This window comes from Felis catus, chromosome C1 (assembly GCF_018350175.1).
Source record: "Felis catus isolate Fca126 chromosome C1, F.catus_Fca126_mat1.0, whole genome shotgun sequence".
NCBI classification, from domain to species: Eukaryota; Metazoa; Chordata; class Mammalia; order Carnivora; family Felidae; genus Felis; species Felis catus.
The window spans coordinates 174602035-174626533 of NC_058375.1; the positions used below are offsets into that span (position 1 = coordinate 174602035).

The 24499-nt window shown below is 34.4% G+C and overlaps 1 protein-coding gene and 1 long non-coding RNA gene across 4 annotated transcripts in view; one reads left to right on the forward strand and one right to left on the reverse strand.

Moving 5' to 3' along the window:
- LOC123379208 overlaps positions 1–21978 on the forward strand; it is a 51027-nt gene extending 29049 nt beyond the window's left edge. The window contains exon 3 of the long non-coding RNA XR_006583414.1: positions 20865–21978. This is a non-coding gene — a long non-coding RNA (uncharacterized LOC123379208). The remainder of the gene's footprint in view (positions 1–20864) is intronic.
- Positions 1–24499, reverse strand: part of TFPI (tissue factor pathway inhibitor) — a 104579-nt gene that overhangs the window by 11035 nt on the left and 69045 nt on the right. For all 3 annotated transcript variants that reach the window (XM_019838357.3, XM_045034116.1, XR_002161619.3), the window contains 4 exons: positions 20590–20787; positions 12599–12637; positions 8315–8491; positions 7271–7456 (listed from right to left, as the gene is read on the reverse strand). In XM_019838357.3, coding sequence (XP_019693916.1) covers positions 7271–7456; positions 8315–8491; positions 12599–12637; positions 20590–20787 — 600 coding nt within the window. The remainder of the gene's footprint in view (positions 1–7270; positions 7457–8314; positions 8492–12598; positions 12638–20589; positions 20788–24499) is intronic.

The window sequence follows — 24499 nt, forward strand, 5'->3', positions numbered from 1 at the left end:
CTACACAATAACCCTCCTCTCTCTTGTCTCCCTAATACCAGCCACGAAGGCTTTCAAAGGGAGGTGCAGGTTAATTTGTTTATGTTTCTTTATATTTTATATTTTCTTTATTATTTTGTATTATATTACAGCATTGTAATCATTTCTATGTGAATATCTTTGGGTTGTGCAATGAATCCATTATTTCTTATGGGGAAATTCACTTTGATATACAAGTGCCTTGATTACAAGCATGTTTTTGGAACGAATTATGCTTGCAAACCAAGGTTCTACTAATTGTATTAGGTAATCCAAGACAAAACCAAATGGTAAGTTTAGTGAAATTACTTTTTCTCCTAAGTTTCATTATGAACAATTTCAAACACAGAATGTTTCCAGGACAAATTATGCTCAAACCAAGGTTTTACTGTGCATGAAAAGAAGCTCAACATTACTAATCATCAAGGAAGTGCAAATCAAAACAACGAGTTGTCACCTTAGACCTGTCAGAATAGCTAGTATCAAAAAGACGAGAAATAACAAGCGTTGGCAAGAATGTGGAGGAAAAGGAACCCTCGTGTGCTTTTGATGGAAGTATATTTCGAGGCAGCTATGGAAAACTATATGGAGGCTTCTTAAAAAATTAGAAATACCTTATGATCCAATAATTTCACTACTGAGTATCCAAAGAAGGCAAACACTAATTTAAAAAGATATGTTCACCCCTATGTTCACTGCAGTGTTATTTACAATAGCCAAGATAGGGAAGCACCCCAAATATCCATCAATAAATGAATGGATAAAGATGTGGTATATGCATACATATACATACCCCCAATGGAATATCACTCAGCCATAAAAAGAAAGAAAGAAAGAAAGAAAGAAAGAAAGAAAGAAAGAAAGAAAGAAAGAAAGAAAGAAAGAAAAAGAAAGAAAGAAAGAAAAGAGAAAGAGAACTTGCAATTTGTGAGATCATGGTCAGCCATAGAGGGTATTATGCCAAATAAGATAAGTCAGAGAAAGACAAGTTCCATTACCATTCCTTATACTGGAATATAAAAAACAAAACTTATAAACAGAGAGAATAAACTCGTGGTTGTAAGAAGGCAAAGGGGTAGAGGAATAGACAAAAATATATAAAGGTGATTAAGAGGCACAAAGTGCCAGTTATAAAATAAGTCATGGGGGTATAAAGTACAACAGAGAGAGTATAATCAATAATATTGTAATTTGTATGATGACAGATGGTAACCACATTTATGTGATCATTTTATAGTGAACATAAATGTCAAATCACCATAAATGTACTCCTGAAACTAACATAATATTGTATGTCAACTATATATATTTTTTAGTGTTTGTTTATTTTTGAGAGAGAGAGAGAGAGAGAGAGAATGCGAGAGGAGGAGGGGCAGAGAAAGAGGGAGACACAGAATCTGAAGCAGGCTCCAGACTCTGAGTTGTCAGCACAGAGCCTGATAAAGGGCTCAAACTCATGAACCGGGAGATCACAACCTGACCAGAAGTTGGCCGATTAACCGACTGAGCCACCCAGGTACCCCCAATTTCAATTAAAAAGTGCCGTGGGGTGCTTGGATGGCTCAGTTGGTTGAGCATTTGACTTTGGCTCAGGTCATCATCTCCCAGTTCATGGGTTTCAGCCCCACATCAGGCTCTGTGCTAACAGATCAGAGACTGGAACCTGCTTCTGATTCTGTCTCTTGCTCTCTCTGCCTCTCCCCTGCTCCTGTTCTTTCTCTAACACTGTCTCTCTCTCTCTCTCTCTCTCTCTCTCTCTCTCTCTCTCTCTCTCTCTCTCTCTCTCTCTCAAATAAATAAATAAATAAATATTAAAAATATTTTTAAAGTGCCATCATTAATTTGTTTGTAGCTTGTATTAATTTGTGAATAAGTTTTGATTTATGGTTGTATAATCGTCACATGCATAACTAGTTTATTCCTACTATTTTACTTGTCCATACAAAATTAATGTCATACAATATAATTTGGTTTAAAAATAATTAGAAGTCTATGGTTTTTTTCTTTAAAAGTATCTGTGTATTCAAGTTTTAGAAACACTTCTCTGGGGGAATCTCATGACTGGGGCAGAAAATTTATCCTTGTTAAAACCAGAGATGGTCCAGGAAGAAAAGGATTAGTGTAAGTAGTCAGTGGTCACCTCGGGTGACTGTATTTGGATGAAGCAGTCTTGGCAGAGATGAAGTGCCACATTTTTGTTTTTCACCAGCTCTACCGGCAGGAAATAGAAGGTCTTATGGATCCCTTCCACAAGCTATCTATTTTTAGAAAGTCACCTTATCAGAAAATCAGGGTATGAGGCATCAGATTCACCATGCAGGCATATTTAGGTTATGAGGGAAGTTTCTATGCTTCTTGGTCTGAGAGCACATTGTGAAAAACAAGACACTTTTTGGGGGCTATTTCAGTGGGTTTTTGATGAAGTGGGGTTTTTCACAGTTGTTGACAGTGCTGGTGATTAACTGTGGTATGTAGCTGCATGTTTAACTCTTTAGATTATGGGGGATGGTTTCTTTCCAAGAGTTTCCACGGTTGCCATGTATAAGCACATCTTCAACAAGAGGCCAAATAGAAGACAACATTGTCTTGCAAATCTATAAATTAACAGTAATGGTGTGTGACTTTCATTCAGGCAGTTTATACAACATCGCTTCCAAAAGGCCAGTGAAGCAATGAGGGACTAGGTCAAATATATAGGTGTTTCTTTTCTCTGTCAGATGTATGTGTATGTCTACGTGTGTCTGGATATGTTTGTTTTATGTTTATGTTTTTTTTTTCTCCCTGTTTTTTTTTTTTCACATGTATGTAGAATCTGGCCAGTAGGGCATATGCTGAATACAGTCAGGCAAGAGAAAGTGAGTCTCAGGTACCCAAATGACTTTCCAAATATCAGATTGAGTTGCCAGTGGGCTTTTGAAGTCTATCTGAAGATTTTTCTCCCAAATATCATATAACTGATGTAGTCCCAAGGCAGCTATTAAGAGCTGACATACAGAAGTAAAGAGAACTAAGAAAATAAATCACTTTTTTAAAAGTTTATTTAGAGAGAGAGAGAGAGAGAGAGAGAGAGAGAGAGAGAATCCCAAGCAGGCTCTGCACTGTCAGTGTATTTCTATGAATCCCATAAATAATAATAATGAGTAATATTTATATAGCATGGAATAGGTATCAGGCGCTATGCTAAGTGAGCTATGTATATCGACTGATTTCACTTGACAACAAAACCTGTGAGGTGGGTACTATATTATCATCTTCATTTTACACTGGGAAAAAAGGTTCAGAGAGGTTATGAAGTATCTCAAGGTTGCACAGCTAGTAAGTGAAAGACCTGGGATTTGAGCCCAACTCTTCAGGCTCGGAGTCTTTTATCTACTATAATATAGTGCCAGTCACAAGGGAAAAGTCAAAGAAAACTAGTTGTGGTAGTTTTTCATTCTGAAAATTATGCACAGAACTGCACATGTTTACAGAGATTGTTTTAGAATTATTTCTCTCACACATGTAGTGAGAGAATGCTTGGTAAGCATTCAGATATCTTCAGTCAAGATGGTTCACTAGAAAAAAAAAATTCTCAAGATTATGTGCAATATGTAGTTAAGAATAAATAGCAATTTAAAAAATCACCAAACCGTTTTCTAGTAAAAGCATGCAAAACTTTCAAAATGTTTCCTATTATCATCATGAAGAGAAACTTTAAAATTATATTTAAAAATATTCTACTTAATAACAACAACATAATCTAGCGTGTTTTGGGAATATTCAAATATCCTACCTAAGGACTGTTATTTAACAGAAAGAATTTTAAATGAATACTATCCTATTTGTGTTGTGGGGTATGATATTGTTCCTATTCACTGAATCAAAATAAAAAAAAGATTTACATGTTTTCAAAAGAAACTAATACAGAGAAGCTTACACATTTGCTAAAACCTAGAATAACAAGGTCTTACATAAACATGGAACCATAGCGGGGCTTGGGTGGCTTAGTTAAGCTGCCAACTTCGGCTCTCGTGTCTTGATCTCACATCCGTGAGTTCGCACCCGGCATCGGGCTCTGTGCTGACAGTTCACAGCCTGGGGCCTGTTTCGGATTCTGTGTCTCCCTCTCTCTCTGCCCCTCCCCCACTCATGCTCTGTCTCTGTCTCTCAAAAATGAATAAATGTTAAAAAGAAAATGAAAAAAAAAACCATGGAACCATATTTTCTTAAATTGTAATAAAATATCTTAATATAATTGCAAACTTTGGTAGATGTAACTATTTTAGAGCTGGAATATGAAGAGTGTCTTCATAGACCTCAGCAAAAACCTTTGGTGGAATAGGAGAGAGATAATCTAGGTATAGGAAACGTGGGGGCACAGTTGCCTTCCTGCATTCCGCTACTTGGATGAGATGGAGAAAGGATCATCCAGGTCGCATTGAGGAGGGATGGCTGCATTCCGACCTGCACTTGGATGGGGTGGACGAGGGATCATGAAGATCTTAAAAATAGTTAAGGTGGAGCTTCACTGTCACCCTTTACACATTAAGCCACTCTTGGTATCAAACTTCCCATAGTAGTTCCTGCAACATTATTTCATGTTTTGACTTAGGAATGTTAGAAAAACAAAAGAATGAGAAATAAATACTCCTAGAAAAAAAAAAGGAAAAACAGTCAAACTGGCTAAAGGAATTTAGATTTTGAAGCCAGCAAATACAATAAAAAATAAAATTCTCTAGACAAAAAGAAAGGAGGCAGATTTTCCCTAATTTTAAATGCAGTTACTATGAAAGAATTAAATGTCTCTTGTGTTAAATAAAAATCCTCTTAATGTTTTCTTTTAAGTTCATGTTGTGAATTTTTACTGTTTCCTTAGTTAATAATTTATCATTATAACCATTAATTTGGTATACTTTTTATTGTGTAGCTACGTAAAAACTCAGGACATTTATCAGACAGTATTGAAAACTCATTTACTTTCTCACATGTATTTTATCTCTTCCTTTCTTTTTTTTTTAATTTTTATTAAGACATTTCTTCTGAGTTTATTTATTTTGAGGGAGAGAGCACAAGCAGGGGAGGGGCAGAGAGAGAGGGAGAGGGAGAGACAGAATCCCAAGCAGACTCTGCACCATTAGCACAGGGCCCGATGGAGGGCTCAAATTCACGAACCTCAAGATCATGACCTGAGCTGAGATCAAGAGTCTGGACGCTTAACTGACTGAGTCACCCAGGTGCCCATCTCTTCCTTTCTATATTGGTAAAGTACCTGCCAAAAATCATTTTTATATTTCATAGAACTTTAAGGCGCAAACATCTCCTGACTTACTCCATTGATTATAATGACAAATGAATGAAGACATTTATTTGAATTAGTGAAGTAATCCAAACAAAAAATATTGAAACATATTGAAAATTGATTTCATGCATTTATTTTATTAGCAGATATATTGTATCACATGTATCTTTAAGCCCATTAAGTTTGTTATTCTAAACTTCCACATCTTTCACACCATAGGATTTAGCATGCTTTTTCAATATGTGACTCTTAACTGGATTAAACAAAATGTCACTGAAAGACACAGGGCTGCAAGAACACAAACAATGCAATGAAATTACTTAAGTTTACAGATAAAAAATCAGAACTAGAAAGACATTTATTCTTACCATGATTACAAAGTATTGTTTAAAAATGAGACTCAAATTCATCTGGCACTGAGTTCATTGCTGTAATTATAGAATCTAATCTAAGGACCTGAAGGCATTTGAATATACTATGTTTTCAAACTCCCTCTGAAATGTTATATGCCCTTTAATGACATCTCAAGTGCTATTAGAATTTGAATGCCTACAATTTAGGGAATTTAATCCCTAAACTACCCATTCATTTTTTAAGACCTCACATTAAAAAATAAACACTTTACAGAAAGAGACATCTACTTTAGATTTCACAAATTAATCCTGATCCTTAGGCTGGCTTGAGGGAAATAAGGAAGGGTAAGGATGTGGGGAGGAGCGGATTAAAATGGAGAGGACAGAGGTTTAGGGATGTAGAGAACCTAATTTTTCTTTCACATGATAGAGCCTATATGATGTTCCCTCTTTAGCTCTCACATCTCCTTATACTTCCCAGTCGTTCTGTAAACATGTTTCCGGTTCTCTTTGTGACTTCGAAGGTATGGCATTCAGGGCTGAAGCAAATCCCACAGACGTGATCAGGTCAGTGTGGGACTAAACTCGGTATGTATATCCCTCCTTCTAGGTGAGGGATAGTTAACATTTGCAGTGCTTTAAATCCATCTGGGCAGACATTTTGTTTGCCATGTGCTTGCTCGTTTGTTTGTTTGTTGCAAAGACCTGCTCAGAGACTGTCTGATTCTGAATACCATCTGATTCTGATACATGGCTGGGGTGGAGAACCCCTGCCCCTGTCTCTTTTTACCCAAAGGCTACAAATTTAACAGCCACAGAACTCTTCCAACTCTTGTCAACTTTACGTTTAAAACTTTCACATGGACTGCTTCTAAGCAAAATCTCCAATTCTTGAATGAGCACATGTGACTTTTAAAATTTAGGTAGAACCTTATCTTTATCCTGTTAACTTTCAGCTTTCTAGATTCTTTTTAACTGCCCAGATATTTGTGGTGTCTGGTTACGTTTTCCAATATTTTACTATTTTTTCCAGCTCTGGAGTTTTGTTGGTATATTTCCTTAATGTTTGTTTAAATTTGATAAATATGCTGAAAAGTATCTTCAGAATAGCCCTAAATAGCCCAGGCATAGCCCAGAAAAGAATTTTGCAGAAATCCAAAAGAAAATTCCTTTCAGAGAGTGACCTAACCTTTGGGGATGGCTAGTCAACAAATTCCTAATCTGTTCTGTGACCAAGCACCTGAGGCCTTGCCCAATACCATGCTCAATTTAAGAGCACCTTACACATTGCTGCCATTATAGCACTTTACCATCAGATGTTGATGCTGATAATCGTGAGAATTATTTTATATGATAATTTGGCATAGAGTTGAATATCATAGGGAAGTTTTCATGTGATATATAATCAAAAGCCTACTTCACAGCATACTTTAAAATAGATTAGGAAAATTATCACCCTTATGAGACTGAAAGACTTAAATATTTTGAATCTCAGTATTTCAACACACCTATTATTAGATAACAAGAGCTACATTGTTTAAAAAAGCAAAGTTCTAATATACCTTCCATTTCTATTTCTACCATAATATTTTTCTGGTAGCAATTTTAAAAAGATTCTTACCAAAAAAGCTAGGGACGTTGGTAGGCTGGGGAGTGAAGGAGTCATTATTCACAGAATCAAGCGGTAATGTACTATTCACAGATTCAGGCAGTAACATATTAGTCGTAGAATAAAGTGGTAATATACTGTCCGTAGTCTCAGACAGTAATGTATTATTCACAATCATATCCAGCTGGTTATCATTCACTGGGAAAAAAATACAGCCAATTAAAACACAGCAGTGTCATAAGTTCATAATTGTACATGTAAAGCATAGCATAGTGGTTGTGTTAAGAGTAGACTTCTGAAAATTTTTTCACATTGCTATGTTAAATTAGTTAACAGTAAATATTTACTATACTCACATATACAGTTAATATACAGTTATATATACAGTTAAAAAGATAATATTTCTGTGAGCAACTTTGTAGTTCTTGGCCAAAAAAGTTAACAGTTAAAGTTTAAGGCAATCCTTTAATAAATTTTATGGTTAGAAAAAAGATGATTGATTTTCTGTGGTAGGTTCCAAAGTACTACTTGCTCTCAAATTGTTATAAATCTAAGGGATTTCAGCAGCCTGATTCTTATGCCTACATTGTACTACAATATTCTCAGGAAAGAAAATTAAGTAATGTAACTTAAAAAAAATCTATGGAAATAATTTCCACTATACATTTCCTAACTTTCTATTGCTTTACAAAATTATTTATTTTATTTTAGAGAAGAGGAGAGGGAGAGAGAGGAGAGAGAGAATCTTGACCAGTCTCCGCATTGTCAGAGCAGAGCCTGACGTGGGTCTTGAGATTATGACCATGAGATCATGACCCCAGGATCACGACCTGAGCTGAAGTCAAGAGTTGGATGCTCAACTGACTGAGCCACCCAAGTGCCCTCTTTTTTTTAAGTTAACATAGTGACTGATTTTTAGCAGATTTAGTGGATGCAAATGTATCTTCATTTGCATGGCTGGAACAAAAACTGAGTAAAGCTGAACATCTTCTAAGATGCCTTATTTTTAAAGGAATGACTCTAAATGAAGTAAAACGAGATGGGAAATAAACTTACCTGCATCTTCACAGGTGTTCTTGCATTCCTCAAGTGATTCAAAGTTGTTTTGATTGCCAAGGCACCCACCGTACTTGAAACGTTCACACTGCTTTGTGTCATTGCTGTAAAAATACCTAGTCATATAACCTCGACAGATTCCACTGTCTTCATCCAAAAAGCAGAATTCTGGCTTTTCTAGAAATTATAAAAATGTCAGAAAGAATACTCTTTTTTGTGCATAATTTGTGTTGATTAAATGTATAACTGACAAAGTGGAAGTTACTTAGTGAGTAAACATGAAAAGTGAAAGATAAAAGATAAACATAGAACTTTATCCACAACTGCACAATATTAAATAATCTGCATCTACTGTGACATTTAGAATAAGGAAGATACATCTATTGTCACATATAGTTGCTATTGAAATTTCAAGCTCTAAATTTCTCATAGTAAATTAGTAGGGCAATAACTATCAACTATTTCATGAATGGAGAGAATAAAGGTATTTTATTTTACCCTTGGTTTGGAAGTACAAAATATTATGACAAAATTTTGGTCTAATTATGTTTATTAGGCTTACGTGCATTGGCATTTAGGAAAGACCTAGGAATATTTCATATTTTTCAGGGGTAGGCTCTCATTAGGGAAAGAAGTGTAATGTCTTGCGTTATTACAATGGTTTCAATTTTTAAAATATTGGAGCAGAAGCTTTGAGGCGTATGGAAGCTTTCAGAGCTATTCTTAGAAGTTCCTGAATACTTATGCTGGAATCTGTATTAGGTGTGACATCTACCACTGTGTCTCTTATTTTTCTTCTTCCAGGCATTGGAGTGACTCCAACAGTATAGAATCAGAAAGGAAATACATGTTCAGGGATTGGAGAGGCATTTGAAAAAAAACCTAATACCCATTCTTTGATAGTACTCCAAACCAGACTAAACACAGCTGCCACAAAGTTGTGCCACTGTGATCTACATTACAAACCTTGTCTACATGCGTACTCTGTAAAGAAGAGAATTAAATTTATTTTCAAAATTATGACCGTAAGATATATGGGGCTTGAATTTTTTAGGGCAAAGCTCCAATTTCTTCATTTTTCCCCTGCACCTATATTACCAGAGTGGCAAAATGAACTGTAGTATATCCTTTTACATCTTAAAGCAACTTGTTCTTCTGTCTCAGGGAAGCAATACTCAGGAGTGTTTTACTATGAAAAGAGCATATATTTAATAATGTTAAAGATTTCTGCAACAGTTGCAGATCTTCAGAAAAAAAAAACAATTTCCCATGAGAGCACTGTTTTATTAAATAAAACATTCTATTTAATATAGTATAAAATATCTACTTTCTATTACTTCTCAAAGTACCAATTTGAAGGTTATTTTGTTTCTTTATTGCCTCTTGTTTCTCAAGGTGAATGTTACTATTATTCCCATAGTAACAATTTGTGGTTAAGTTTATGGCAGAAGGGAAAAAAAACAATTCTAAATTTTTGTAATGCTTTTCTATAAGAGAAAGAGCAAAAAATACATTCAAATATTATTTTGATACATTTTGACCGTAGTGTGTACTTCTTATGAAATTTGAAATCATCTTGACGGAGAATATAAGAATTCTATGTTTAACAAAAAGGAGGAGGTAAAATATATTGCATATAAAAATAGAAAACAATAAGAAACTATGCTGAGAACTATAATTAAGAAATTCTGCAACTACAAGTTGTTATTTATGGGGACCCATTGTAGGATATGAATTTATTTTAGGACAGAGTTGAAATTGCACATTTGCAAAATAATTCTCCTTGGGTCTACAGTTTAAAATAAGGCTACAAATCAAGAAACTCATGCACTATATTCCTCAGATAAAGTAATATTCCTATTAAATCTATATACACAATCCTTGGCCTAAACTGATGCTTGGTTAAAACACAAAATACAGACTTCAAGCTATAGACCAACCTCCACAAACCACATTAATTTTCACTGTTAACTTTTGTTTGAGGCTGCATACTTGACAATTGTTTAAACCAGACCATTTCAAAATGGTTGCCTTTATAACTGTTCCAATATTGATGCTAGAAAACATATCACAGAGTTAACTTCAAATTGATATGCTTAGAGGTCTTTATTATACATTGGTTATGGCATCTGAACATTTTTTAACACATGTGAATAGTATTAATAGCCTTAGTCTCTAATTTCCATGTACTATATCAATTAAGAATGAAGAGAAGAGGAACTCCTAACTAGGAAACTAATTACCTACCTGCCTACCTCACTGCTAACAACCTTTTAAGCCAAGCAACTTTGCCACCTACCTCCCTGACTCTTGACAAATGTTTTCATTCAAGTTGCTCCTTGATCTTTGCTCTTCCTTTGACACAGCATATCTCTCATCCCTGGGTCTCCTACTTATTGTCATATCTCCTACAAATGCTGAATTTGAACTCTACAGATTGGGGATTCTGGAGGCTTGGTGATCACACTGAGCAAAGCAATGCAGTGAACTGGAGTAGATTATAATCAAAATTGAGGAGCCCTTATTTTGCTCTTGAATATGACCACTATTCTAGGATGATTAAGAACTCCATAAACCTACACAGGATGAACATTTCTGCCTTGTATCTAAGGAAATGATATATATATTTTTTTCTTGAGTTGATTCCAATCTGACAAACTCAGAAAAAAATATAGATTCATAACTTGTTAAAGGTAAAAGAATTGTTTCTCTGAATATGCTCATTTCATAGAGGAAAGGAAAAGGAAATAGGGATTCAATTAGGGGAAGTGATTCCTGTGGTTCTTAGGTAAGCACCTGTGTATCCCATGTTCTTTTCCCTCACATCTAATAATGTATACTGTGCTTTACAGTTTATAAGATTGTATTTCATACAGTGTCAATATTTTTACTGTTTGGAGCCAATTAACTTTGGTAACAATAAGATACTGCATTTTCGGAAAAATATTAACATGAATTAGTAAAAAAAAATGGATTCTAAATTATTAAATATACAATAAATACCATAATTATATGTTAAATTTTTTCTGCATGTAATTTTTTCCTAATTTCACATTTTTATAAAAACATTCTAACATTTAAATGTTGGTATTTCCGGGGCGCCTGGGTGGCGCAGTCGGTTAAGCGTCCGACTTCAGCCAGGTCACGATCTCGCGGTCCGTGAGTTCGAGCCCCGTGTCAGGCTCTGGGCTGATGGCTCAGAGCCTGGAGCCTGTTTCCGATTCTGTGTCTCCCTCTCTCTCTGCCCCTCCCCCGTTCATGCTCTGTCTCTCTCTGTCCCAAAAATAAATAAACGTTGAAAAAAAAAATTTTAAAAAAAAATGTTGGTATTTCCTTTCTTTTAATTGAAGCATTGAACATTTTTGTAAAGATTAACTTGGCATTTTAAGAAAGCTAATTTAAAATTTGTAAATAAATATATCCACCAATGGTATTTGTACAAACTTTGCCACTGAATTTATTTTACAAATGTTGATTCAAAGTCTAATGTCTTAAGGTTATCACTCACAAATCTTTCAACTCCCTCACACAGTTAAATCAAAGTCAGTAAAATTAAAATACACTGAATTTTGTAGCTTTTTCATGTCTGAGTTAAGTAATTTGATCTCATTGTTTAGTGTTATGTCATTCAAATGCAAATGATATAAATGGTAATTGGACCAAGTAAGTTCCTAGACTTTCCTAAAAGGAGAATATCTTTCTTAATATATTGGTACATTTTTTTCATGTGCTAATATAAGATATTCATCAGAAAATAATTATTTTTAGGTAAAATCAATAAATAAAATAATTTAAATCACAAAATAAAAAGTATGCACACACACTAAATAACATTGACAAGAGCACTTATTGTTAAATATTTCCATTTACTTCTGCATACAGACTGTTGACAACTCAAAGGCATATATTCATTCAGGGGAATACTGGATAAAGCTTGCCAAAGCTACACAATGCTGAGATATCAAGGGATTAGAGCTCTGAGAACTAAAGATTAGAGGCATCTAAAGTACTGTTCCGGAGATGTTGAAATAGCATGTGCATGACTCTGGAATGTGACTGATCTAATACTAAATATCATGCTTTATTAAAATGGGTGTAAATATAGCATCTGAAGGCTTCCCTACCAAATAGCATGTATTTGTTTCTAATTTTTCATTATATCTACTGAAAACACCATTTCAAAGATGGCATGGGGTTATGATGAACTCCGTATCAAAGAAAACTAAAAATTGAATTTCTAAGTGCCTTACACACATTCTAGTTAGCATACAAATGAATGTTTACCTTTTTCTAATGTGGTCTCTGTCCTGGTCTTTACATAATCTGCGAGAAAAACATGTATCAATTACCACAAATTATAAATAAATTACATATACATTTCAATTTAAAAAAATTAGAATGATGTGTTTATAACCATTAAAATTATTCTTTCCTATGTCAATAAATAAATTTCTTATTTTATCTAAAGATTAATTTTAATTATTATAAATATGAAGCCATCTACATTGTAACATAGTACTGTCTCAAAAATGATGTTGAAAGTTTCTAACACATTGACAAAAGCAAGAATTCATGGTGAACTTCATTTGCTATTCAAAAGATCTGTGATTAAAAGTGATTAAGATATGGGGTGCCTGTGTGGCTCAGTCAGTTCAGCATCTGACTCTTGATTTCGGCTCAGGTCATGATCTCACGGTTCGTGAGTTCAAGACCCACATCGGCCTCTGCACTAACAGTGAGAAGCCTGCTTGGAATTCTCTCTCTCCCTCTCTCTGCCCCTCCCCGCAATGCGCTCTGTCTCTCAAAAGAAATAAATAAACTTAAAAAAAAAAAGTAATTGAGATAGAATCTACCCCTGAAACCAAGAACACACTGTATACACTGTATGTATTAGCTAACTTGGCAATAAGTTATATTTTAAAAAAGTCATTAAGATAATGTGAAATATGGAAGTAATTCAAGTAGCCTACTTTGCAGATAAAAACAGGCAATTTCTATAGAGAATTGATAGTAGGGGTGGAAAAAACCAGAATTATCTTTTTTCCTGATTCCTTTCCCTGAATAATTATTTCAACCCAATTACAAGTTGTATTATTATTTCCAAGTACAGAAGAGAAATGAAACAAAAAGTATCCGTGACATATTTTTTGGTTTAACATCAAAGAATCAATGGAATGACTCCACTCAAGAACTAGGATGCCACTTGTCTTTGACCCACTATATAAAAGTATGGATTCTAAGTTCTAATTTAAATGATAGGTAATGAGGGGTGCCTGGGTGGCTTAGTCAGTTTAGCTTCCCACTCTTGGTTTCAGCTCAGGTTATGATCTCACAGTGGTTCCTGAGTTCAAGCCCCAACTCTAGTTGCAGGGCGTGGAGCCCTACTTCAGGCTCCTGAGATATTCTCTCTCTCTCTCTCTCTCTCTCTCTCTCTCTCTCTCAAATAAATAAACTTTAAAAATTAACTATAGGGGGTGCCTGGGTGGCTCAGTCGGTTAAGCGTCCCACTTCAACTCAGGTAATGATCTCCTGGTCCGTGAGTTCGAGCCCCGCGTCGGGCTCTGGGCTGATGGCTCAGAGCCTGGAGCCTGTTTCCGATTCTGTGTCTCCCTCTCTCTCTGCCCCTCCCCCGTTCATGCTCTGTCTCTCTGTCTCAAAAATAAAATTGATTAATATGTGGTTTTAATTTACTCATGTAAAAGTAAAGCTGAGTGATGCTTGTTGTACAATCATTTGGTTTACACAGAAAAGCTTTGGTCAAGGCAGCTTATAATTAGTTGTATGGCCAGAGAGACAGGCAAAGAGGGAGACTGAGAGAGAAACAAAGAGAGAGAGAATAAGTTGGCTTATATACCTCTTTCAGACCCAAATCAGCAGTTGGGTTATTTTTTGGAGAATAAAACATCTTTGAAAGAGAAGGTAATGAAGTCTCTTTTTTGAATTTTGAAAACTATGTTTCATTCAATAGTCTTTTAAAAAAGATATATTTCGGGGCGCCTGGGTGGCGCAGTCGGTTAAGCGTCCGACTTCAGCCGGGTCGCGATCTCGCCTCTGGGCTGATGGCTCAGAGCCTGGAGTCTGTTTCCGATTCTGTGTCTCCCTCTCTCTCTGCCCCTCCCCCGTTCATGCTCTGTCTCTCTCTGTCCCAAAAATCAATAAACGTTGAAAAAAAAATTTAAAAAAAGATATATTTCTAATTGTATTTTTAATATTAAGGAAACCTCAGGAGTCTTTTTCGTTGTAAATAAAAACCTCTCATTTAATGTGCTTTAATGAGATAGTGAATTGTTATAATAGGCTTATACTAAAATATTTTTATATACAACTAATTTGTTACAGTTTTAATTTATGAGAGCAAAAGAATATATACAGATAAACATTATATCAGACTAGACTGCTAAATAGTTTATACTGTTTTGCCTACAACAGCCATTGGATGGGAACATAGAAATGCCTAATTTCAACGTTCAAGCAGTTTTAAAAGAGATAACTTGTTTGTTTTCTGATTCCATTCCAAGTTTGATTAATTTAGCTGATATACATGTGAATTAACTCAACTATGTGATTCAACACACTAGAATTTAAATGTTTTTATATTACCAATGATTATCTTTTAGGATTCTGAAAATAAGAACCATGAACACCCTATTTAATTGATAATTATGCCAATTACAGTCCGAAAAATAGATAAGTTTTACAGTAAATTATCCAAATTGTCATATTTTCCTAGGTTTATTTAGAACATAACATTTACTGGGACAGGTGGGGGGCTTAGTCGGTTAAGCATCTCTTGACTTTGGCTCAGGTCATGATCTAACAGTTCATGAGATTGAGCCCTGCATTGAACTCTGTGCTGACAGCTCAGAGGCTGCTTGGGATTCTGTCTCTCCCCTTACCCCGCTGGTGCACATATGCGTGCTCTCTCTCTCAAAATAAATAAATAAACTTAAAAAAAAACCATAACATAGGGGCACCTGGGTGGCTCAGTCGGTTAAGCGTCCGACTTCAGCTCAGGTCATGATCTCACGGTCTGTGAGTTCGGGGCCCACGTCAGGCTCTGTGCTGACAGCTCGGAGCCTGGAGCCTGCTTCAGATTCTGTGTCTCCTTCTCTCTCTGCCCCTCCCCCGCTCATGGTCTCTCTCTGTCTCAAAATAAATAAAAACATTAAAAAAAAAACCCATAACATTTACTAATGATATATTAAGGAGTAATGAGAGTATATTTTACTAATTCCCATTTTAGTAATTCCCCTAACCCCAATATATATGAATTCACATTTTAAATATTTTATTACAGATATTAAAATGTAATTAATATCCAATAATTTAGTTCATAATTATAGGACACATTTTAGGAATTGTAACTTAATCTATTCTTTTTTCATCTTTTTTCTCTTGAGTAGGAGAGCAGAGAGTAAGAGCTTAAGACTAATTTTTAATGTTTCTTATTTGTTGAAATCAGCCTGGAAAATATTCTAAGCAGGTAGGAAAATGACTATATGGACAGAAGACTCTCATTAGTAAATAGGTCTTCACAATTCTGAACAAAAAAAAAACCATGAAATGACAAAGTAAAAAGTAAGGAGAATGGAAAAAGTATTTACATGCTCTTTAATTCCTTATGGAGAAAATCCCCATGAAAAGCCCCATGAAAAGTCACTACTAGCCCAACCAATAAAATAGTAATTAATATAGACAGCATACTCTCTAGAGCCTTTAAACCTGTTTGAGGAATTGATGAAATTCTATGAAATTAAATATACCTATTTTAACTTTGCTGTAGAGGCTGACTGGTTATAAAGTTCATGAGAATTTGGTATCTTTCATCTACTTTAATTTCCGACACTACAACGTGCCTATTTTCCCAAAAATAGCAATCAAAGATAATGTTGTGGGAAAAAAAGCAACTAACCCAAAAGACAAAACATCTTGAAAGCCATGCATCTAAAGCCATTTTGCAAACTTTTTATTTTTTAAAACCTATTAACTTCGTTTCCATGCCTCTATTATTACATAGGTAAACACACCAAACAAAAGTATACATATTTGAAAACAACTAACAAAGCAACTTTACATGCACAAGGAGAGCTGTGCATACATATCCAACTAAACACATTCATAGTTCCTGAAATGTTTGGCTTGCCCTGTTCTCAGGCACGGTAGTTCACAAGCTAGAGTTCTCATTGGTCTTCCCTCATAATACAGAATTTCACTTTTCAAGCCGTACTATACAATGTATGTCATATGTTTTACGTGCTGCATACTTATACGATCTTCCCTTTCCCTAGGAAAAACACTTAAAACTTGGTATGAATTTCTATAATGAAACATCTAATAGCATTCTGTCAATGATTTATGCTTAACTAATTACATATTAAACAAAAACCAACAATTTCTTAAAATAGTCACATTGATCTTAGTTAATTGTAAAATAATTAGGTTCTCTGCATAAAGAGGACCACTTTTGAGAGATTTCACTGGCTGCTTCTATAATATTCATACCTTATCATGTCAACTAAGCAGCATGTTTTACACATGAGTAAAAATTGCAACTACTTATGAGCATAACGAAAAAAATATATAATTTAGTAGACAGAGACATGAGCAGGCATGGCAGGATAAAATGACAACATGTTGATGTTATTTTCTAATGTTTCCAAGTGCTTTCAAGCCTACAGTCACATTATTTACTTGAAAGGATCTTTCCCTTGGACAAGTAATATAAATATTTGTGTAAGTAACATTAATGATTTGTCTATGTGATTATCACATCCTCAATGTGCACAGGAAGAAACAGAGTTTCGGAGAGTAACAAGTAACATTCAGGTTGTAACGAAGCAGAGCTTTTTATCATGTTTATTACTTTTTCTTTATTAAACTGTTATTCTATTTATAAAAATAATATGTCCATCTTCATAGAAAATCAAATAACCATGGTTGTGTACTATCTGTTTCTAGACTATTTATTCTGTTCCACTGATTTCTGTCCTTATACTCACATCCTCCTCCTCAATTTTTGCGGCTGTACTATAACTCTTGAAATCAGATAAAATTCTCCAAACTTTTATTCAGAATTGTTTTGCCATTTTAGGTCTTTTGTATTGCATATCAATTTTAGAGTTGACTAATTAATGTACAAACAAAAATGTGCTGGAATTTGATTGGAATAGGATAGAATTTCCAGATCCATTTGGGGAGAATTTATATCCTAACAACAATGAGTCTTTCAATCTCTTAATAGGTTTTCTATCTCTGTTTATTAAAGTCTTCTTTATTTGCCAATGACTTTTTAACAATGTTTTATAGATCTCATTGTACATGCTGTGCACTTTTGAATTTATATCCACCCCTAAGAATTTCATGTTCCATTTTTTTAAATGGAATTGTCCTTTTAAAAATTTTGTCTAATTTTCTATTTGTTCATTGCCAGTATACGTGTATATAAATATTTACACTGTCCTTTCATCCAGTGAGATAACTAAAATCTTCTGTAAGTTCTTATAATTTTTCATCAATATATTTGGGTTTTCTCTCCGTTATATGAGAACTCTGGGAGTTGTCCCACTTACAAATCACTATAATTATTTTCTCAAACTTAAGGAATTTCATCAAATGCATGCAGTTTTGTTATTCAGTGACAAATTCAAAGGGACCCTTATCCAGACTTTTTACCTTTTTCTCCACATATGTCCATTGTCTCCAACATATTATGCCTCAGAGCCCAGTCACCTCAATCCCCAATCTCCAATTCCATATTCTCTACCAGGGAGACCACCATGCTGTGTTTGGGCTCCCCTCCAGTGACTGTGGTTTGGAAGCGCGTTCATGCAGAAAGCTGAGAGAAGGCAAGCCTCACCTCACGTGTCCCTTCTCTCAAAGATCGCAAGCCTGCACTGCCTTTTTTGTTTTATTTTTTTTAATGTTTATTTATTTTTGAGGGAAAGACAGAGCATGAGCTGGGAAGGGGCAGGAAGAGAGGAGACACAGAATCTGAAGCAGGCTTCAGGCTCTGAGCTGTCATCACAGAGCCTGACATGGGGCTCGAACCCATGAACCATGAGATCATGACCTGAGCTGAAGTCAGACACTCAACTGACTGAGCCAACCAGACACCCCTGCACTGCCTTTTGATCAATGTCTGCAAACAGTTGCTTCATATATTTTGTCCACTTTTCTAGTCATTTGTATTATGAGAGAAAATTCAGTTCCAGCTACTCCATCATAGCTGAAGGTGGAATTGCTCCTTTGATGATTTTTTAAAAGTCTAGCAATGCTTTTTCTATATGCCAGCTATATCCTTAACAGTAGCTTTCTATATAAAACGCTCAGATATTCAAACAGTAAAACATAAGTGGCTTTTGAAGATATAATAAGGATATGGAAGCAAGAGACTCGTATTTATACATTAGGTATATGAACAGATAATAATGTTTTAGAAGATATTATAAGCAAGACAGTCAGTGAAGAACCAAATGATTATGTTTGATTAATTCCTAAAGAAAAGGGTAACTTTTGCACAATGGTGAAATAAACGATTTGTGAATTGTAAAAAAGAAACAAGTATGTATTTCAGGAAAGAGGCCAGGTGATGAAAATGTGTTGGCTGCCAAACGAAAAAGTGAGAATTACAAAGAATGAAGCAACCAGGCCTCTGAGCCAAGGTGCTGAACCTGAGTGATATTCAACTCAACACAGAAGGATACTTGGCCCAGTATGGAAGAGAAAGAGGTATAATGAATGGAAAATGACCCGGCAATCACAAAAACCAAAGGCACTACAGAGGATCACTGAACTGCTTAATCTGTGTTAGTAACATTTCCAGCACATCTATGGAGAAGAAAGAAGGAAATAAGTGCTCTGAGGTCAAGGAAATACATTCGCATCAATCCTTTTCTGTCAGCTCTGGAACGTACAACAAAGCACCCCACAGAGTCACAGAGGAGAGAAGTTCTCTCTTTTCACCACACTGACATTTTCCCACAGGCAAGAGCATCATGATGCCAAGGCTGTTTTGTAAAAGCTATTCTGGAAAACATTATCAAAGTGAAAATGCACAGCTGCCTGTTTTGCGAAAACGAAAAAGCAAGGCACCTAGTGTTACTAACTAAAGATATCGTCTCTATAGTACTACAGTTTCATTCAACGAGCTAAGAACACACTATGGGGAAATTTGGGGCTACAAACTGGGGAAATAAACATAATTCAGCTTCTTCTGTCCTTTAAATAGCTCACAATTCAGAAGAATAAAACAGAGACAAAAGCATTCAAAATGTGACCAGAAGTGATTTGGGATCTATCACGAGACGAGATGAAACCACATTATAGTTTGTAAAATTCAGGAAACAATGTTGTTTTAATAGGATTAAAGCAAAATAAAAGTGTTCAATAAACCTTAACAATATAATATGATATACTTTTAAACATTATTACTTAGTAAAAATATGAAAAGTTGAGCTCAGTAAAATCTACAGGGGTCAGTAAGTATAGTATTTTCTACAATATTCCAAGGTCCCAGAGAAAATGACTTAATTTTCATATATATATATTTCTTCTTTTTTTAATGTTTATTATTATTATTATTATTATTTTTGAGACAGAGTAGGAGAGGGGCAGAGAGAGAGAGAGAGAGAGAGAGAGAGAGAGAGAGAGAGAATCCCAAGCAGGCTCCTCACTGCCAGTGCAGAGCCCAGTTCGGTGCTTGAACTTAACAAACTATGAGATCACAACCTGAGCCAAAATCAAGAGTCAGATGCTTAACTGACTGAGCCACCCAGATGCCCCTATTTTTGCTTTCTGATGCAGTTTAGAATTTTCTCATTAGTAGCCACTGAGAGCCTCAAAGTGGATTCTCAGATTCATTATTTTGACAGGAATAGCTATAAGATCACTGTACTGATAAGGAAAGACTAAGTCAGTGTGACTATCAGTTTCTTTCCTGCCAACTCACAGCTGCCCAGGAAGACTGAATTATACTCACTTCATTGCAGATATAAAATCAGTGAACTTAAAGGTTTTTCTTCTTTATTTTGGAGAAATAAATATGGGACAATAAGTGGGGCTTAATATAACTTATGATAACTGATGTAAACAATGAAAAACGATATTTGCACATGAATGCCAAAAATGTGAACAAAATGTTCCTTGGAATGTTAAAATAGTTTAACTTTTTTTTCTAAAATTATCAAATCTATGATTAGATCTAATAACCCTGAACATTTTGAAAAAGTTAAAGGAACCTAATGGCTCTTGGGTAATGATTGTCCCCAGAAACCTACCTCCTATACATTTTTCTTCGCACTCTTCCAGGCTTTCAAAGCGATTCTGATTTCCTTCACATCCCCCATATATAAATTCTTCACACTGTTGAGTGTGAATATTGAAAAAGAATTTCGTAAGGATTGCTCTGCATGGGCCATTATCTGCTTTCAAAGCACAAAATGAATGTGCAAGTTTCAGTGGTGGTAACCCATCATCTACAAGGTAAAAATAAAAGATATATAAGCTTTCATCAACACTGCAATAATGTTCTTTATTTTCATTTCCTTTTCAGAATGTCCTAATTTTTCTGAAAAAGTACAACAGAAATAACACAGGCTGAAGAAACCATGACAAGTTATTCAAGATTATCAAACAGGTACATAAAGTTTATAAACACACCAATGAAACAGGTTTTATCAACTATTAAAGTTTAATAGTTGATTACTGATTATTAAAGGAAAATGTAGAATAGTTTTCTAGACTCTTGTTATGGATTTGTTTAAAAATATACCAGTTGATCAATGTGGAACTGAGTAGCAATTGTAAGGTAACAAGTGTGTTGACATTAGAAATTAAATAGAGACATCTTTTTAAATTCAACAGTTTTTTAAGGGCAGACATTAATGTCAACTCTTTGATTTGCTCTCTCTAATCCACAGTTGTGCCATTTTTTACACATAACTTGTTACAAACAATAGTATATCTATTCTCATATATATTAGTACTATATCATACCATGTTAAATCATTTCCCTAATTATGAAAGTATAGGTGTTTGATATTACAAGTACATATATATCATGGTCCATTCTTTTACTTACCATGGTTGGTAATGGTATTTTAGCAATGTTGAAAAAGTTATACGACACTGTCTATGTTTTAAAATAGAATGAGGCAATTATTTTGATCTTGAGTTAGAATTTTTTTCCCTCATTATTCCGTCACTTATTTTAGTCACAGAAGAATTTCATATCTTGTGAAGGGAGTTGTACATACAGAAAACTCAATTTTTTTCATTTTAATTTTTTTTAATTTAATTTTTTTATTTTTTAAAATTTACATCCAAATTAGCATATGGTGAAACAATGATTTCAGGAGTAGAATTTTTTTAATTTTATTAAGTCCAACAATAGAGGCCTAATTTTAAAGAAGTTGCATTTGCTTATAGATTTATCGGTATGATAGACATGGACAATTGTGGCTGGTACCACCAAAATAATAAAGACCAAATAATGCCATTTCATACTTCTGGAGGATTGTCTATAATATATTTTCTAAGACTTTAAGTATTCACTCTGGTCACTTCTGAGGGATATTGAAACCTCAAAATTGGGGCGCCTGGGTGGCGCAGTCGGTTAGGCGTCCGACTTCGGCCAGGTCACGATCTCGCGGTCCGTGAGTTCGAGCCCCGCGTCAGGCTCTGGGCTGATGGCTCGGAGCCTGGAGCCTGTTTCCGATTCTGTGTCTCCCTCTCTGTCTGCCCCTCCCCCGTTCATGCTCTGTCTCTCTCTGTCCCAAAAATAAATAAAAAACATTGAAAAAAAAAAAAAAAAAAAAGAAACCTCAAAATGACCTAAACCAATTTGCCCTTCAGAGGGCAGCAGTATTCTGCTAAGTGAAAACTGATGAAGTCTAGGTATCTTCCCCCAAAGGGTTTTAATACACTATAAAATAATTTACATTGAAAAATATGAATGAATGTCATCATTGTAAAAATATATGCAACATTTTAAAAGCATTAAATAAAAAAAGTTTGTGGATATAAATCATCAAGAAGGAAATCAGCGTTGAATTCCTGTAATTTCAAAATTTCTGTGAATTTTTTGAAAGAGAAGATAGGCATATCATCAAAGTTAGAATAAGTAAGTTTATCTAATGTCTTCTACCCTTAAGGTTTTGTTATTTTAAAGATCTATATCGAATTAATGTCTAGCTTTAGCTATATTTCAGTAATGTTAAAATTCTTTGTGATAAAATAATTGGAATATTATTTTTCATTTTCTATATGGGTCATAAAATGATAAGTATGCCCTGAAATCCTAGAAGGATTAAAAATATAGCTTTCTATGCATAAGTTATTAATATGCTGTTTCATTCACTCCATGGTAATTATTTATGAACATGTAAATTTTATATCAACCCCTTAATGCAACTTTTATTTTTATTTATTTATTTATTTTTGGCTTATATATTTTTTTCAATATATGAAATGTATTGTCAAATTGGTTTCCATACAACACCCAGTGCTCATCCCAAAAGGTGCCCTCCTCAATACCCATCACCCACCCTCCCCTCCCTCCCACCTCCATCAACCCTTAGTTTGTTCTCAGTTTTTAAGAGTCTCTTATGCTTTGGCTCCCTCCCTCTAACCATTTTTTTTTCCTTCCCCTCCCCCATGGACTTCTGTTAAGTTTCTCAGGATCCACATAAGAGTGAAACCATATGGTATCTGTCTTTCTCTGTATGGCTTATTTCACTTAGCATCACATTCTCCAGTTCCATCCACGTTGCTACAAAGGGCCATATTTCATTCTTTCTCATTGCCACGTAGTACTCCATTGTGTATATAAACCACAATTTCTTTATCCATTCATCAGTTTAATGCAACTTTTAACCATAAAAAAATCTAAGTTTAATTTATAAAATACCATATCACCATTTTTATTTCTTTGATAATATAATTGACATTTTTTTCAATTGAAATAAATGGAGCTGACAAATTATAGAACAGTTAAGTTTTCAGATTCCAAATGTGGTAAGGTAGAAAAACATAGAACAGAGATTTATTATGACATATAGATCTTCATCTACAAAAGACATATATACTCTCACACCAAACACAATTTTCATGAACTGGCTAATTACAAGTTATAATACTGGTCAAACCTTTAACTAATTTGAATTTTATGCACCTGTGCACTTGTCTGTTTTCAGCTTCCTGTGGGGTATGTGCAGTTGAAAAATATAATTTGGGTGTTTATACGATATTTTTAAGTAATTTTTATACCAATTATATAATGTCCCAAAAGCCAATCAATCTCTATAATATATATGTAAATAGTTTACCAAATGAGTAAATAACTGATTGACGTATATAAATTTAAATCTCATTTCCTTTTCTTTTTAATGATGTACCTAATATTTTATGCCGATGAACTTTTTGAATATGATTGGCTTTAAAATGTGTCTAAAAAAATTAAAAAATTAAGAAATAAATAAAATGTCTCTCAAGGCATATTAAAAGTTTCTGGCACCTAATAATGTGTACTTCAGAATTATAATTTTGCTTAAATGTTCTTAGACTTCCCTGAAATTTTATTTTCTTAAATTATACACACAGGTGCTTTTTTCTATAGTTCATTATAAATGTTATTTATATAAGAGCACTTATATATAATATATATATATTATATATAACAGCATTTTAGAGTTGGTAAAAATATTTTCCATAGATAAATATGTAAATATAAAGAAAAAATGATTTGTGAAAAAATATCTTTCCCATCCATCACTGAAATTACAGTTGTCAGTTTGAGTTCAATAATAAATGAAAGCCTTTTCTGAGCGGTAGTATATTTGTGAATAATTATAAATGCTGCTTATATTCCCTTTCTTTACTTAGAGATTTAGAATACTGTGACTGACATTCTGACCTGTTAAAAGTTGTGAGAAGCTAGAAAGTTTGCCTCAAAGACTCTAAGCAGTGCACTTGATTGAGAGCAGACCCACGATAAGTATCATTGCATTAGCACAATGTATTTGTGGATGCATTTTTATGTGACCGATAAAAATTTGACCTGTCAGTTCTATAAATGTCTGATCTTAGAATAGGTCTCAGGATCTCAGGAGTCACATAAATAATTTTGAGAATTAGCTAGGAATAATAAATAATATTCGGATATATTTTTTTTAATTTTTTTTTTCAACG